Here is a 14,433-nt window from a genome sequence, read left to right as displayed (position 1 = left end):
CTGCAGCATTAGCTTCTGTTTACCTTTTGGACCTGAAACCCCCTGGCAGGAATAGCTTGGTGACAAAACTCAAATTTCCCCCTGTAACCCCAAACGTAGTTGATCGTGTTTGGTGTCTGAAGTTTACTTCTCTTTTGCACTTTGAGCTACGAGGCTAATGTAGCTAACAAGTAATGGAGTAACCAGACCAATTACCAAAGTGCTAATTCATCACATGCTTGCCACGCTGGCTAGAGCTCTTCAGTGTCCCTAATAGACTTGATTGTGTAGTTTCTGACACTGTATGACTCACTGTTCTCTATAAACATGGACTAAAGTACGTTAGCATAGCTAAAAACAGTGGCAGCCATCTTGAAGTCTAAATTGTGTCCATTCTTTTGTCCATTTTTAATTGCTGCCAAAACTGGAGGTTTGTTTTTATTCAAAGTCCTCTCTTAGTATCATTGTCCATATTAGACTCAAAACTGTGGTCGGGGGGGAGAGAATAAATTTCAAATTATGCACTTTTTTTAAAATTTAACATAATTTGCCAAACTTCCTGTTTTGCTTGTTAGTTTTATCCTCCATGCAGCAAAGCAAGAAGAATTTTAATTTAGTTTTTACTTATTTTCAAGAAGTTGTTGTTCATACAGTTTTGATAATATAGCTCTATAAGGAAAACAAAAAAGGGCCAAGAATGGACCCTTGTGGTACACCACAGTGAATGTTATACCTGTCATATATGAATTTGCAAAGGGTAATAAAATACAGTTAGAACTTTTACCATGGCTTTTTTCTTTAGTGCACTCTTTCTCTTGTGTAGCCTGTTGGACAGTCATTTTATACATTTATCTGCATCCATGTTTGTTTACATGACTGAAAACTTTACATTTTTGAATAGCATTTCCAGACTTTTGAACAGAAGTGTAAATCTAATTTTCCTTGTTTCCCCGCAGCTCGAGTCTGTGATAACGTCCTCCTGCGCTGTCAGAACGGAGGTGTTTGTCACCAACACCAGCGCTGCCAGTGTCCAGCGGGTTTCTCTGGGGTTCTGTGCGAACGGGTCCAGTGCCAGGGTGAATCCTGCCAGGATCTTAACTCTGGCCAGGCCAGCCACAGCCTCCAGTCCAGTGGTCAGTTTCTGGTCATTCTGCTGGTGTTTGTTTTCTCCATGCTGGACACCTGGGATCTATCATCACTCTGAGTAAATAAAAGTGACGGTCATCGTGAGCAGCAACAGTAAGAATGAACTGAGAATTGTGAGCCATTTGGGTTGGTATGCTGGTCTCGTTGGACTTTTATACTGAGCCACCAGCCTCCACTGAGCCAGAATGATCAGCCAACTGACCTCTCCAAGCTTTGGCCACAAACAAGTTCTTTTATAGCAACTGTTGTGAGGTTGGATACGCTTTACAGACCACTGGTAAAAACCCCATTCAAGCTGATGAGAAACAAGTCTTTGTCAAAGAGCCTACAATTTGAGTGCGCTATTAAGGGTTAATTGTGCTTTTAACATTGTTAGCTGTCTAAGCCTCTTTATCTCTCTCAGTCGCTGTCTCTGAGTAGCTTGACCTGCAACATTTTTGTGTGTTTTCTGATCTGCAATGTGGGTGTATATACTGTACCATGCAAAAGTCAGAGACCACCCTTTCTTTTATTTTATTTGTAATCAAAACAGCCATTTATTACAAGGTATTGATCTTCAGAAGAAATTTATGAGGATATTAGATATAAGATAATCCACAAAGTGAAAAAAAAAACAGAAAATCTGACTCCTAACAACCACCTGGAAGACCTAGTAGACCCCAAAACTGCCCCCGTCAGATAAACAGCACTTAAAGCTTTCATCTCTGAGAGAGAGGAGAAAATCAAGCTGCTTCAGATCTGAAAACATCCACAGGTGTTTCTGTCCATCCTTCCACTGTGAGAAGACGACTCAGCGCTGTGGGTCTGAAACGATGTGTAGCTGATCAAGAAGAACCTCACTGAGAAAAGGAGACGGACACATCAAACAAAGAATCTGAACAACGGACTGACCACCCCAGAGTCCAGACCTCAACACCACTGAATGTGTTTGATTACTTCAGAAAATGATCAACCAGCTTCTAAGACTGAACTTTGGAGGTGTGTCTGCAGATTCTTTGGGGAACTGAAAGTGAGTCTCCTGAATAGAGGTAAAGAGTGACTCACTGACTCACACAGCTGAGCCGATGAGGCATCTGTGTATTATCTTGTTAAATATATGCTGTATGAAAAATGAATCGCTTGAATAAATGAAGGGTGGTCTCTTTTGCACAGTACTGCCTTCTTTGCTTTAAAGGGTTCTACTCAGTTGGAAAACGTGCTGCATTAGTCTGAGTGGGTGTTTCTACCAGCGTTCTGTAAAACTTCAACTTCACAACCCAGCTACGAATGCATAATTTGTGGGCGGAGCCTGGATGGGACAATATGCATTCACTGCAACCAGGCTGAGTATGTCGCATGGTTTTGTTAGCTTCGGAGGAACGGGTTCTGTGAACTGGAACTTTCCAATTTCAGAGCCAGACACTGAGGTGGGGGGCTGTATTGGCTTGAATTCAACAGCCCCCCTAGTTGGTAATCTGGGCAGCACCTTAGTGGGCTGGTTTCAGTTAACATGGACCTTCTCTTTCCATTCTTACTGTGGCTGCATCTACAGAGACTCACCATGGGAGCTTTCAGCCTGACCTCCAGTGAACGGACTAAAGGACAGCTAAGGACGAATGCTGCCTAGCTCTGAAAAAAAAAACAATAAAACATATTTAAATATTTACTGACTTGAAAGGCAACCCACTGAGAAGTTTTCTACCCATGGTGTCAGCTGAGAGCGTGCCTGCGCCGGAGGACGGGTGAAGAAACAACCGAAACAACACAGGAGATTTCAGCAGCGCTGACGTGGGTGACTGTCAGGCTTCTTTTTAGACTGAACAACAAATGTTGACACTGTTCTACAGACAAGAAAGAGATTCACCGTGTATTCCTGAGACACTACAATGCATCGTTTTTGGACCGACACTGAAAAACGAAAACAAACTTTACTCACAGACTGAGAAGATAAACAGACACATCCTTACCCGACCAGAGCCTGAGACCAGTTTAGGTTCATTTGAATTAAACCTGCTTCACTTTCCCCAAAACGCTTCCACTTGGAACGGTACATGTGACGAAAGCTGAGGTTAGCTTCTCATTCGGGTTTTCTGTTCCACCTTAAATGGTGCAGCGAATACATGCTGGATCTTATTTACCAGCTTTTCATTCAGATTTCTGTTCCACCTTAAGAACAAACAAAAAAACAAAACAGTACAGAATAACACCACAAAATGACCAGGCTAATGTTGACTTTCTTATGCGCCAGCTTCTTAGATGAACCAGATTACCACTTTGTAATGTCTTCTAGGTTTCTCAAACACTAGAGGGCGCTCCCGAGCCAGTCCAAAATGAATGGGTTAAGATGGAGCATTTGAGTAAAATCATAGTTTATAAATGCTTAAACATTATTAATGTAAAAGAATTCATTCATTTCCTGAACACAGAACAGCATAAAACATTTTAACACTGCTGTTATAGTTTTAGGAGCTTTTATTATATAGGATTGTATAGTTATAGGAGTTTAAAATGGCGCCTCATCTATATTCATGTTGTCAGTGAGTGCGAACAGCCAATGAGCTGCTCCGCTCACCAACCAATCAGCACTCAGTAGCAGTAATGTTAGCATCCTGCTGCCCAAAACCCGTTTGCTGTAGAAAAACTGTGCTTTTTTAGTGAAATCCATCCTTCTACTTTCTAAAATTGAAGGAAAGTTCTGGGCGAGAGATTAGAAATTATTTTACCTTTTCATTTTTAGCCGTTTTACTGCATTCACCCCCAGTAATTGAGGACTCGCTCACGGGCTCCCTCTGCTGTTTTGCAGTCATGTTTTTGATATAACGGGGGAAATAGGAAGTGGCCAGACTCCTCATAAACCGGCTCTGGTTGAGTATTCCATTCCACCTTAAATGGTGCAGAAGTTACATTCTGGCGCCTGTTTAAGGTGGAATGTAAAAGTTCCAATAAAAACCTCACAAACAAGAGCCAGAATGCTGCACCATTTAAGGTGGAACAGAAAACTCGAATAAGCCAACTTCCACTTTGTCATTTTGTGTTTGTGTATTGTTTCGTTTTTGTTTTTAAATGTTGCAGATGTTTTGGTAACACTTTATTCTGATGGTCCACTGTAGATGCGTTGCAGATTCGGAATAGAAACCTCCTAAACGGTCACCAACCCTAAACACGACACTCACTCTGAAGGCCTAGTTGTTTGTGCAATTTATTTAGATGTAAATAAATTTATTGGAATGTATGTGTTTGTATAACTGATTATATATCTTGCACACCAAACGTGAAATGGCAACGAGCCCGACCAATCACCGTCATCTTTGTGACAACCCAGATTATAATATTTAACATAATAATATAACATAAATTTTCTTTGGGGACTATTTTACCTCACAACACCCTGCATGGATCCCTCCACCATGAATGAATTGTAAGGCTAAAATCTTCTCAAAACTATCATAAAACAGTGTCTCAGTCATCAGGCAGTGAATTCATAACCATTTCATGTAGGAACTTTCTGTGAGGGAGCTTTTAGAGGTGGACGTCTGGTTCCTATCACCACCACTGTGAACAGTTCTGACTCTGTAGGTTTATCTAGAACAGAGCGTTTCACACCAAACCACTCTGAACCTCTCTGAACCACTCTGAACCTCTCTGTTTACATCTTTAATTATACAGGGATTTTGGTATTTCTGTGGAATTCCCTGTTAAAAACATGACAAAATCACTTTTTCAGTGTTTAAAAAGTGCATTGAACATGATGTGAAGTTTCCACTGCGTTAAAATCACAATTCCTGTGTGAACAGAGATTCATCCACTGAGGTTCACTAGTTTGTTTATTGGTTTGGGCACCTGTAGATCACATATAGAGGACCATGAAAATAAAGTGTGATTGATTGTGCAGGTTTTGATTAAATGCCTTTCAGTGTAAGATTGTTTATTCCTAAATCTTCAGTTCTAAACTCAAACAAGCAGAAACAGATCATTAAGCATTGTAATATATTAAGATGTGGATTTTCTGAGTGGAAGTCAGTCGGGGAAGTGAGCAGGTGTTGGATTGGAATTAGGCTCCACCCACTAAGCTCTCACACTCTGATCCTGACCAGCCATCCCTCTGAACCTGGGTGTGTGTGTGTGTGTGTGTGTGTGTGTGTGTGTGTGTGTGAAGTAACCCCACATCCTGTGTGGTCAGTTTGGGTCGATGTTCACCACACGAGTGCTGACCCAGATCATCTGTACTACTCAGACAGATTTCTGACTTCCAGTAAAACAGAGTCACATACTGCAAAATTATATCGGTAAGTAAAGTCATCTTCATTCAAGTCAATATATCTAATATTTCTCATTATGGAATTATTAGAGTGATATAAGATTTTTCATCCTATTTCTAGACGTTTTAGCTTTAAGTAATTTTATCTAGTGATTATTATATCGGCATTATTTCTCAAAACAAGCAAAATTATCCACATTATTTATAAAAACAAGCAAAATTATCTGTATTATTCACCAAAACAAGCAAAATATTCTAGATTATTTCTCAGAACAGCAACATTATCCACATTATTTATCAAAAAAAGCTGAATATTCTAGATTATTTCTCAAAACAAGCAAAATTATCTGGATTATTTCTCAAAATAAGCAACATTTATCCACATTATTCATCAAAACCATCAGAATTTTATTGAATTTTTCTCAAAACAAACTAAATTATCTGGATTATTTCTTTAAATAAAGCAACATTATTAAAACAAGTAAAATATTCTGGATTATTTCTCAAAATAAGCAACATTATCTGTATAATTTCTGAAAACGCGCTAAATTCTCTGGATTATTCATAAAAACAAGCAAAATACCTAAATATCTCTTAAAACAACCTAAAATACCTACAGTTTTACTCAAACCAAAGACTTGATTATATCTCAAAATACGCAAAATCTTTTGGTTTGTTTTTTAAAACAAACAAAATTATCTGGATTATTTATTTTAAAATACAATAAGAAGAAATTACTTTTACAATTAAAAGCATCTGGAAATAGTTTGAGTAATCTTGTAATATTCTTGGAACAATCTCAGAATGAGAAATCTTTCACATGTTGACGAGATTTTCGGTTGATTTCACTCCCCATGGTCAGGATTCAGCAGTGACGCGTTTACGTTTTCCTGCAGACGGATGTGTGGGTGAAGGAATCTGAGCGTCAGTGAGCAGAACATGCTCTTCTTGTATTATTACTCCTGTATCCTCTGGAAACTGGTCGAGTCTTAATATAATGTTTACTAATGGCCTGGTTGCACATTTCCCTCGTATTGATCACCAGCCTCACCAGACATTCGTTTGCAGTTCCTCACGTTCGCCATGAATCATAGAAGGGCATTCATCGCTATTCTCACTGTGTGGAAGCCAAATATGTTAATAAAAATTACAATTAGGGCTGCACAATATGGACAACACACTAATATCAGGGTTATAATGCTACATACAGCAACTCGCAATATATTAAGAGCTCAGTGGTGATTGCATAGTGTGTCACCATTGGTATTATTTGAATGAAAATAATTGACATTTGTTGGATTATATGAATACATTGATTCATAAAAACACCCACAGAAGCTCATCTGGAGCTGTGATTGGTCAAGGTGTTCACAGTACCCAGTAAACATACACTGTGATTGATTAGAGGGCTCATTTGCATATTGCGGCCTTGTACCAAATTAGTATTGCAGAGGTCAGTATCACAATAACAGTTAATAAATGATATATTGTGCAGCCGTAATGACAAGAAACTCTGTTGGTTCAGTATTAATGCTTTTTTCCCAGCGTACATTGTGCTCACCTTTTCATTCAGAAGTAGCCTAAGCTAAATGGTCATTTCCTCTCATGTTTGGCTATTTGTGGTCAGCACAGCAAAATCAAAGCTGTTGAAGAGGCGAGCTAACTTAATAAACAGACTTCACTGTTTTCAAACCGCTGTGACAGGATTTCACTGCGTTTCTCCAACAACACAAACTATCCACACAGATTTACACAATACAGTACAATCATTTTCTCATACTGTTCACTGAGCCCAACATGGTTAATACTGGCTTTAAACCTTTGAGGCCTAAAGGCTCTGTCTCAGTGTGTTCATCTCTTCTTAAACTCTCCTCTAAAGTCTCTTCATATATCATGATCCTCATATGTTTCATATCTAAATGCTCCGTTATCTTCATCACTACTTTCCAAAACCGCTGCAGCAGCTTCAGCAGCTGTAAACTCTCTGCACACCGTTTCACATGAGTCTCCGATGTGGACTGAATGAAGAATGAAGGGTTTCTGGCGTGATGGTCAGTCCTTAGTGATCTCCTGAGTGTCCATTGGTCAGTTTCACACAGAATGTAAACGGACACACGAATCCACCAATTCCACACGGTAAAAGGGCAGATGACGTGTATCTCAGCCCCTCTTCATAGGCTCATAACTCCGGATGTGAGTCTCGTATGATCTCGTGATAAGATGGAATGGAAAGGGCGACTCTACAGATTCAGGAAGTGTTTGAACACCTACAGTTCTGTTTAGCATATTATCAAGCTTTATATGTCAATATCAAAACACAAACAAACTAGAAGGGAAAGTTTGTGAACAATCTAGTGCAACAATTCAAGAATAATGTTTCTCAACATAAAATAACAAAGAGCTTGGGGATTTCATCATCTACAGTACATAAAATTATTACAAGATTCAGAGAATCCAGAGAAATCTCTGTATGCAAGGGACAAGGCCAACAGTCAATACTGGATGCTCGTGATCTTCGGGCCCTCAGACAGCACTGTATTAAAAACAGACATGATTCTGTGGTGGAAATCACTGCATGGGCTCAGAAACTCTTTCAAAAACTGTCACATCTATCAGATAGTCTATCAGAGATGATTTCAAGAGATAATTTCTCCATAATTAAACGGTTAAGATGTGAACTGAGTCATTCAGAGTGGTTTGGTGTGAAACGCTCTGTTCTAGAGAAACTTACAGAGTCAGAACTGTTCACAGTGGTGGTGATAGGAACCAGACGTCCACCTCTAAAAGCTCCCTCACAGAAAGTTAAGATGTCTGACACGCTGTTTTATGACAGTTTTGAGAAGATTTTGGCTTTAAACTCCATTCATGGTGGAGGGATACATGCAGGGCGCTGTGAGGTAAAATAGTCCCCAAAGAAAACTTATTATTTCAGATTTTCCACTATTTTCATCATCAACATTCCATATAAACTCAGAAGACTCGTGTAGGTTCACTGGTGGTTCTGGATAGTAAATAAAATGTCTATATTTGTGTTGTAGTCATGGCGACCCCTGGTTCCTATCACCACCACTGTAAAGACATCTGAACCACTCTGAATCAAGTCAAGTCAAATTTATTTATATAGCACCTTTTACAACAGATGTTGTCACAAAGCAGCTTTACAGAGAATCCAGGTCCCCCAGTGAGCAAGCCTTGGTAACAGTGGCAAGGAAAAACTCCCTCAACAGGAGGAAGAAACCTTGAGAGGAACCAGACTCAAAAGGGGAACCCATCCTCCCTCTGGTCGACACCGGATAACAGCACAGACACAAAACAGTATAAGTGGATATCACTCTGTTTACACCTCAAACACTCAATTTATATAGGAATTGTGAAAACTGTGAAAACTCCACACGGTTTGTGAGGATTTAGGCATGCAGTTAGCAGAATAAGCTTCCATTATGTGTGAGCTAAATTGGTAGAAACATCACTTAAAGGTGTAAAAAAATGCAAGAATTCGAACAGTTAAGGAAAAATCCATCTTTTAAAGTGGGAGATCTTAAACAAATACAGAATTATTATGTTCTCCTGTAGTTTCCAGGTCTTTTATCAGCGTAGAAGCAGTTCAGCTTTCTTTGATGGACGCTTGTGTTTCTCTCCATGTGATTAGGACAGTTTTGAATATATTGTGCCTCTAAATCCTCATCAGATTCAAAGCTTTTCTTCTTCTTACCTTCTAAGAACCGGGTCAGATTTCACTATAGCAACGACTTCAAAGTCCCACCATCATTAAAATACCTGCAGCGGAAGCATATGAAGGTGTGGAGGCTGATAATCAAGTGTAATCCATAAAGTAAATGAGATCATCTGTACTGCTATGGAATCCGGATGAGAGTGAGAGTGTATGTTTTTGTACATTTTGGGATAAAAACGTCCCGACTGTAGTAGAAACTGTAAAAAAAGGGCAACAAAATACTGATTTTATAAAGTGCTTTAACAAAAAAAAATTTCATTCTTAAAATTGAAAAAGCAAAACCATGCAAGCAAAATATGTAGTCGCTTTTTGAACCAAGCCTCATATCATTAAACTTTACATGAGAAGTAACTTTCAATAGAAATTAATATTAAAAAATCCAGGTGAATTTGGAGTATTTCTATTGGTCCTTTCATCATTTTACACAATAAGAGGCCAAATTATCTAAAAAAAAAAAATTCTCATTTTTTGATGTAATTTGAAAAAGGCAGTTTACTTCCATTAAAAGTTAAGAACATTTTTCCTCACTCTGTAAAGTTACCTTTCTGGAAATATTAGATATATTTACTATAAATATTAATTTTTTTTTCTGACCGCAGCGATTTGTATATGAGATGTTTTATTATTACATACATATAAAGTACATATGGGACAGAGATATGAGCTCGTGTCCTGACAGCGTATGAATACAGTGTCGTGTGTGTTGTGTGTGGCGGGGAGATGGTGAGGGCTGTGACGTCTCTGAGGGGCTCTTGAATGGTAATGAAGTGGTCTTAGGCCTGTGGCTCCGTCTGAAATCAGGTTTGTGGAGGACAGATTACATTAGTGAGATTACGCCACTTCATTTCAATCAAATCAAATACCTTCCTGCACTCAGCCTTAATAACCACCTCCCTGAAGACCGGAGGAGGAGGAGGAGGAGGAGGAGGCACCACAGGACAAAGCGAATTCAGGTACTAGCTTTTTTATTAGTGTTTATTTTTATATAAATGAAAATATTGTGTTATCAAAACAATACACAGCACTTTCAAAAACATCAGCTGTTTGTTTTGATATTGTTCATTTTACAAATATCAGTAAATTATGCTGGTGCTGTTATTTTTAAGCACATATTTAATGTATCGCTGCTGTCTGAACAAAATCTCCAGAATGGTAATTTTACAGGAGAAGCAAAAAATGTACTTTACTTTTAATGTAAGTCAATGGAACCAGACGTTTTTAGAAGTAATTTTGGGCCGTTTCTTTTGGTCCATTCATCATGAAATTAACCTACAATGTAAAGAACAACATGCATTTTCAAAATACGTCAAAAACTGAAAAATGATTTAAAAAAACAGCAGCGATATGTAAATCAGTATATTTGTATTTGCTCCAGCACGTTATAAGCCTTCATACAGGCCTGTTTATCAGCTCATCATTATATAAGGGGACCATAAAAAGTTCAAGCGTTCTTCAGATCGATGGAGGATGTGCTGTATATGGTTCTACATAGCACCAAAAAGGGCTCTGCTATTGTTCCAATGCAAAGCTTGTAACAATAGAGGAACCCTTTTCAAAAAGGTTCTATATAGAACCAACATGTTCTCCATCAATCTGAAGAAAGTTTTCAACATGCAAATGATGTGTGAGTGTTCATGGTTCTATATGGAACCACTGTCTAAACTGAAGAACCACTCTTTTTTGAGAGTGTAGGTTATTAGACCCCCCAGCATCAATGCATCTTTCATTATCTCTCTCTCTCTCTCTCTCTCTCTCTCTCTCACTCACTCTCTCTCTCTCTCCCATTCTCTCTCTCTCTCTCATTTTCTCTCTCTATTTTCCCCCAAATCAATTTCTCTCTCTAACGTTCTCCTTTTTCTCTTTCTCTTTCTAGCTTTTCTCAGTATCTCTCTCTCTCTATTTCTCATTCTCTTCTCTCTGTATTCCTTCTCTTTCTACTCCTTCTCTCTCTAGCTCTCTGTAGTTTCTCTCTCATTATCTCGCTGTGTTCTCTATCTATATTCTCTCTCTCTCTCTCTCTCCCTCTCTCTCTCTCTCTCTCTCTCTCTCTCTACTCCCTCTCCCTCTCTCTCTCTCTCTCTCTCTCTCTCTCTCTGTTCTGGACTGTTCTGCCAGATTGGGTTCTCTCAGAGTTCTCCCTGCTGTATCATTGAGGGATTATCAGTGGCTTAAAATCTAAAGTGTGTTCTCATGGCTCTCATTTTTCACTCTGCCGGAGCCGGAGCGGTTCCGCTCTCCGGGGAACGTTCCAGATGCTGTTTGTAGGCCAAGGTGTCCCACACTTGCAACCACCGTACACTTTAGCACTGAATCCAGCGCCATAAAACATCTTTATGTTCCTCGATGCGCGCCTGTAGGGTGTTCTGAACTTTCAGAGTTCATACGGTATTGAAACGTGTTTGTAGCTCATGGTCAGCGCTGATGGATGACCGCGGCAGGTGCAGTGCTTCTTAACTGTCGGCATCGCAGAGAAACATACGTATCCCTGACCACTGCGGCGAGGAGTAAAACCATTTTTGTCAGACTGTGACCTGCTTACCTAGAATGTTATTTCCCTCTGAATAAATCGCCACATTCGTCTCTGAGGAGCGACACTGCAATGCCTTATTTATGGAAAACTGCGGCACTGTGGGAGCGCCGCCTCCACTTCTTATACTTTCATACTTCACTGCTCCAAAACTCCAACCTGTTTATACAGGAAGCAGCTGGAACCTGCCTGATTATGTACATATCACTGGCCACTTTATTAGAAACGCCAAGCTTGTGCTTCCACTAACTGGCCACTTTATTGGAAACACCTACCTTGTGCTTCCACTCACTGGCCACTTTATTAGAAACACCGACCTTGTGTTTCCACTCACTGGCCACTTTATTAGAAACACCCACATTGTGCTTTCACTAACTGGCCACTTTATTTGAAACACCTACCTTGTGCTTCCACTAACTGGCCACTTTATTAGAAACACCCACCTTGTGCTTCCACTAACTTGCCACTATATTAGAAACACCCACATTGTGCTTCCATTACTGACCACTTTATTAGAAACACCCACATTGTGCTTCCACTAACCGGCCGCTTTATTAGAAACACCTACTTGTGCTTCCGCTAACTGGCCGCTTTATTAGAAACACCCACCTTGTGCTTCCACTCACTGGCCACTTTATTAGAAACACCCACCTTGTGCTTCCACTAACTGGCCACTATATTAGAAACACCTACCTTGTGCTTCCACTAACTGGCCGCTTTATTAGAAACACCCCCCTTGTGCTTCCACTAACTGGCCACTTTATTAGAAACACCCACATTGTGCTTCCACTAACCGGCCGCTTTATTAGAAACACCCATATTGTGCTTCCACTCACTGGTCACTTTATTAGAAACACCCTTCCACTAACTGACCACTTTATTAGAAACACCCACCTTGTGCTTCCACTAACCGGCCGCTTTATTAGAAACACCCACATTGTGCTTCCACTCACTGGCCACTTTATTAGAAACACCCACATTGTGCTTCCACTCACTGGCCACTTTATTAGAAACATTAACCTTGTGTTTCCTCTAACTGGCCACTTTATTAGAAATATCTACCTTGTAGCTCCATCTTGCTGGTGTAGAAGACGTGTTCAGTTTTCTCCAGCCGTCTCAGGATGGTAGAAAAGTTCTTCCTCAGTTGTCTGAGTCTGTTTGTCTTTGATTTGAGATGAAGGGGGGCGGATATCAGAGGGACGTAGTTAGATGAACTCTCTCTGCTCTTCCTGCTTCTGTCAGCATCAGCATCATCCAATCGCTGTAACGTTACACAGCCAAAGATACAAACAGGTCAACTTCAAATGCTCTCTGCCTTCACTCTCAGCTTTACTGATTAAACCCTAGCAGTCTCAGCTGTGTCACACAGTAAAATGGACAAACTCCATATTAATGCACATGGTTTAGTATGAGGTGTTAAACAAGCTCATATAGGTGTCCTCATACTTTTGGCCATATAGTGCACATAGTTATTAATTGTAGAATTAAATAATTAACTATTACAGATTTTTTTACATTTTTGATGTGAGATATTAATTAATATTAATATATTAATATATTTAGTTATGCAGTTATATGGACCATTCTACTGTTTTAGTTTAAACTGGTTTTATTTACAAGGATTACATTATTATCTATTTAAACCCAAGACATTAATAGAGATATTAATGAGCCAAATATATGCAAAATCATCACCTATAGGGTACTTTCTGTTGGGAGCTGTCCCAAACCCCAAGCCTTAACTGTACAATTCTGAAAATAATACTCCTTTTGTATTTTTTTTTATGTTTTGTTTTTAAACATCTTTTTGATTTCTTTTAAAATGAAAGATTTAGATTTAAGATAAGATAAGATAATCCTTTATTAGCCCCACAGCGGGGAAACTCACAGTGCTACAGAGAGCCAGGCACTCAAGAAAGGAATTAACAAAGTAATAAACCTTGTATAGACACTATATATAATACTAAAGATAATAAATTAACTCTACCCTTCACTAAATTAGCCTTATTTTAGCCACGCCCCTGCCTTTTAGAGCAGGAGATGAGGCTGCATCCCTGTCCCTCATGGCCACATGATGAGCAGTTAGATCCCATTGTTTTGAAGTAAATGTGGCCCAAAGTCTGAAAATCAGTGAGGAACATTAAGAATCGTCATATTTTCTGCAGTTCAGCACTTTTTAGTGTTTTAATGTAAAATATGATGATTTTCTGTGTGAACAGCTGTTCAGAGCTGTGTTTGCTGGTCATGAACTGCTGAGTTTCTGAGCTCAAAATGAGCTAAAATTGTCACTACTGAAACAGTCACTACTGAAACAGTCACTACTGAAACAGTTACTACTGACACAGTCACTACTGAAACAGTCACTACTGACAGTCACTACTGAAACAGTCACTACTGAAACAGTCACTACTGAAACAGTCACTACTGAAACAGACACTACTGACACAGTCACTACTGATAAAGTCACTACTGAAACAGTCACTTCTGACACAGTCACTACTGATAAAGTCACTACTGAAACAGTCACTACTGACACAGTCACTACTGATAAAGTCACTACTGAAACAGTCACTACTGAAACAGTCACTACTGAAACAGACACTACTGAAACAGTCACTACTGAAACAGTCACTACTGAAACAGTCACTACCGACGCAGTCACTACTGAAACAGCCACTACTGACACAGTCACTACTGAAACAGACACTACTGAAACATTTGAAAAGGTTTCTGTGGTGTTGTGATCGTTTCAGTGGTGATGAAAAGGAATATTTAGTTTTTCGTTTTAAAAAAATAAACATAGTTGTTGTT

General features: G+C 39.3%; 1 protein-coding gene across 1 annotated transcript in view; it reads left to right on the top strand.

Moving 5' to 3' along the window:
* LOC118797422 (netrin-G1) overlaps positions 1-1,753 on the top strand; it is a 104,153-nt gene extending 102,400 nt beyond the window's left edge. The window contains exon 6 of the mRNA XM_036556771.1: positions 936-1,753. Within this exon, the coding sequence (XP_036412664.1) occupies positions 936-1,183 (248 nt within the window). The 3' untranslated portion in view covers positions 1,184-1,753. The remainder of the gene's footprint in view (positions 1-935) is intronic.
* Positions 1,754-14,433: the final 12,680 nt, after the last annotated feature.

The sequence above is a fragment of the Colossoma macropomum genome, unplaced genomic scaffold (assembly GCF_904425465.1).
Source record: "Colossoma macropomum unplaced genomic scaffold, Colossoma_macropomum, whole genome shotgun sequence".
In the NCBI taxonomy this organism is placed as follows: Eukaryota; Metazoa; Chordata; class Actinopteri; order Characiformes; family Serrasalmidae; genus Colossoma; species Colossoma macropomum.
The sequence above is the reverse complement of the archived record's forward strand: the minus strand, read 5'-3'. Positions and strand labels throughout refer to the sequence as shown.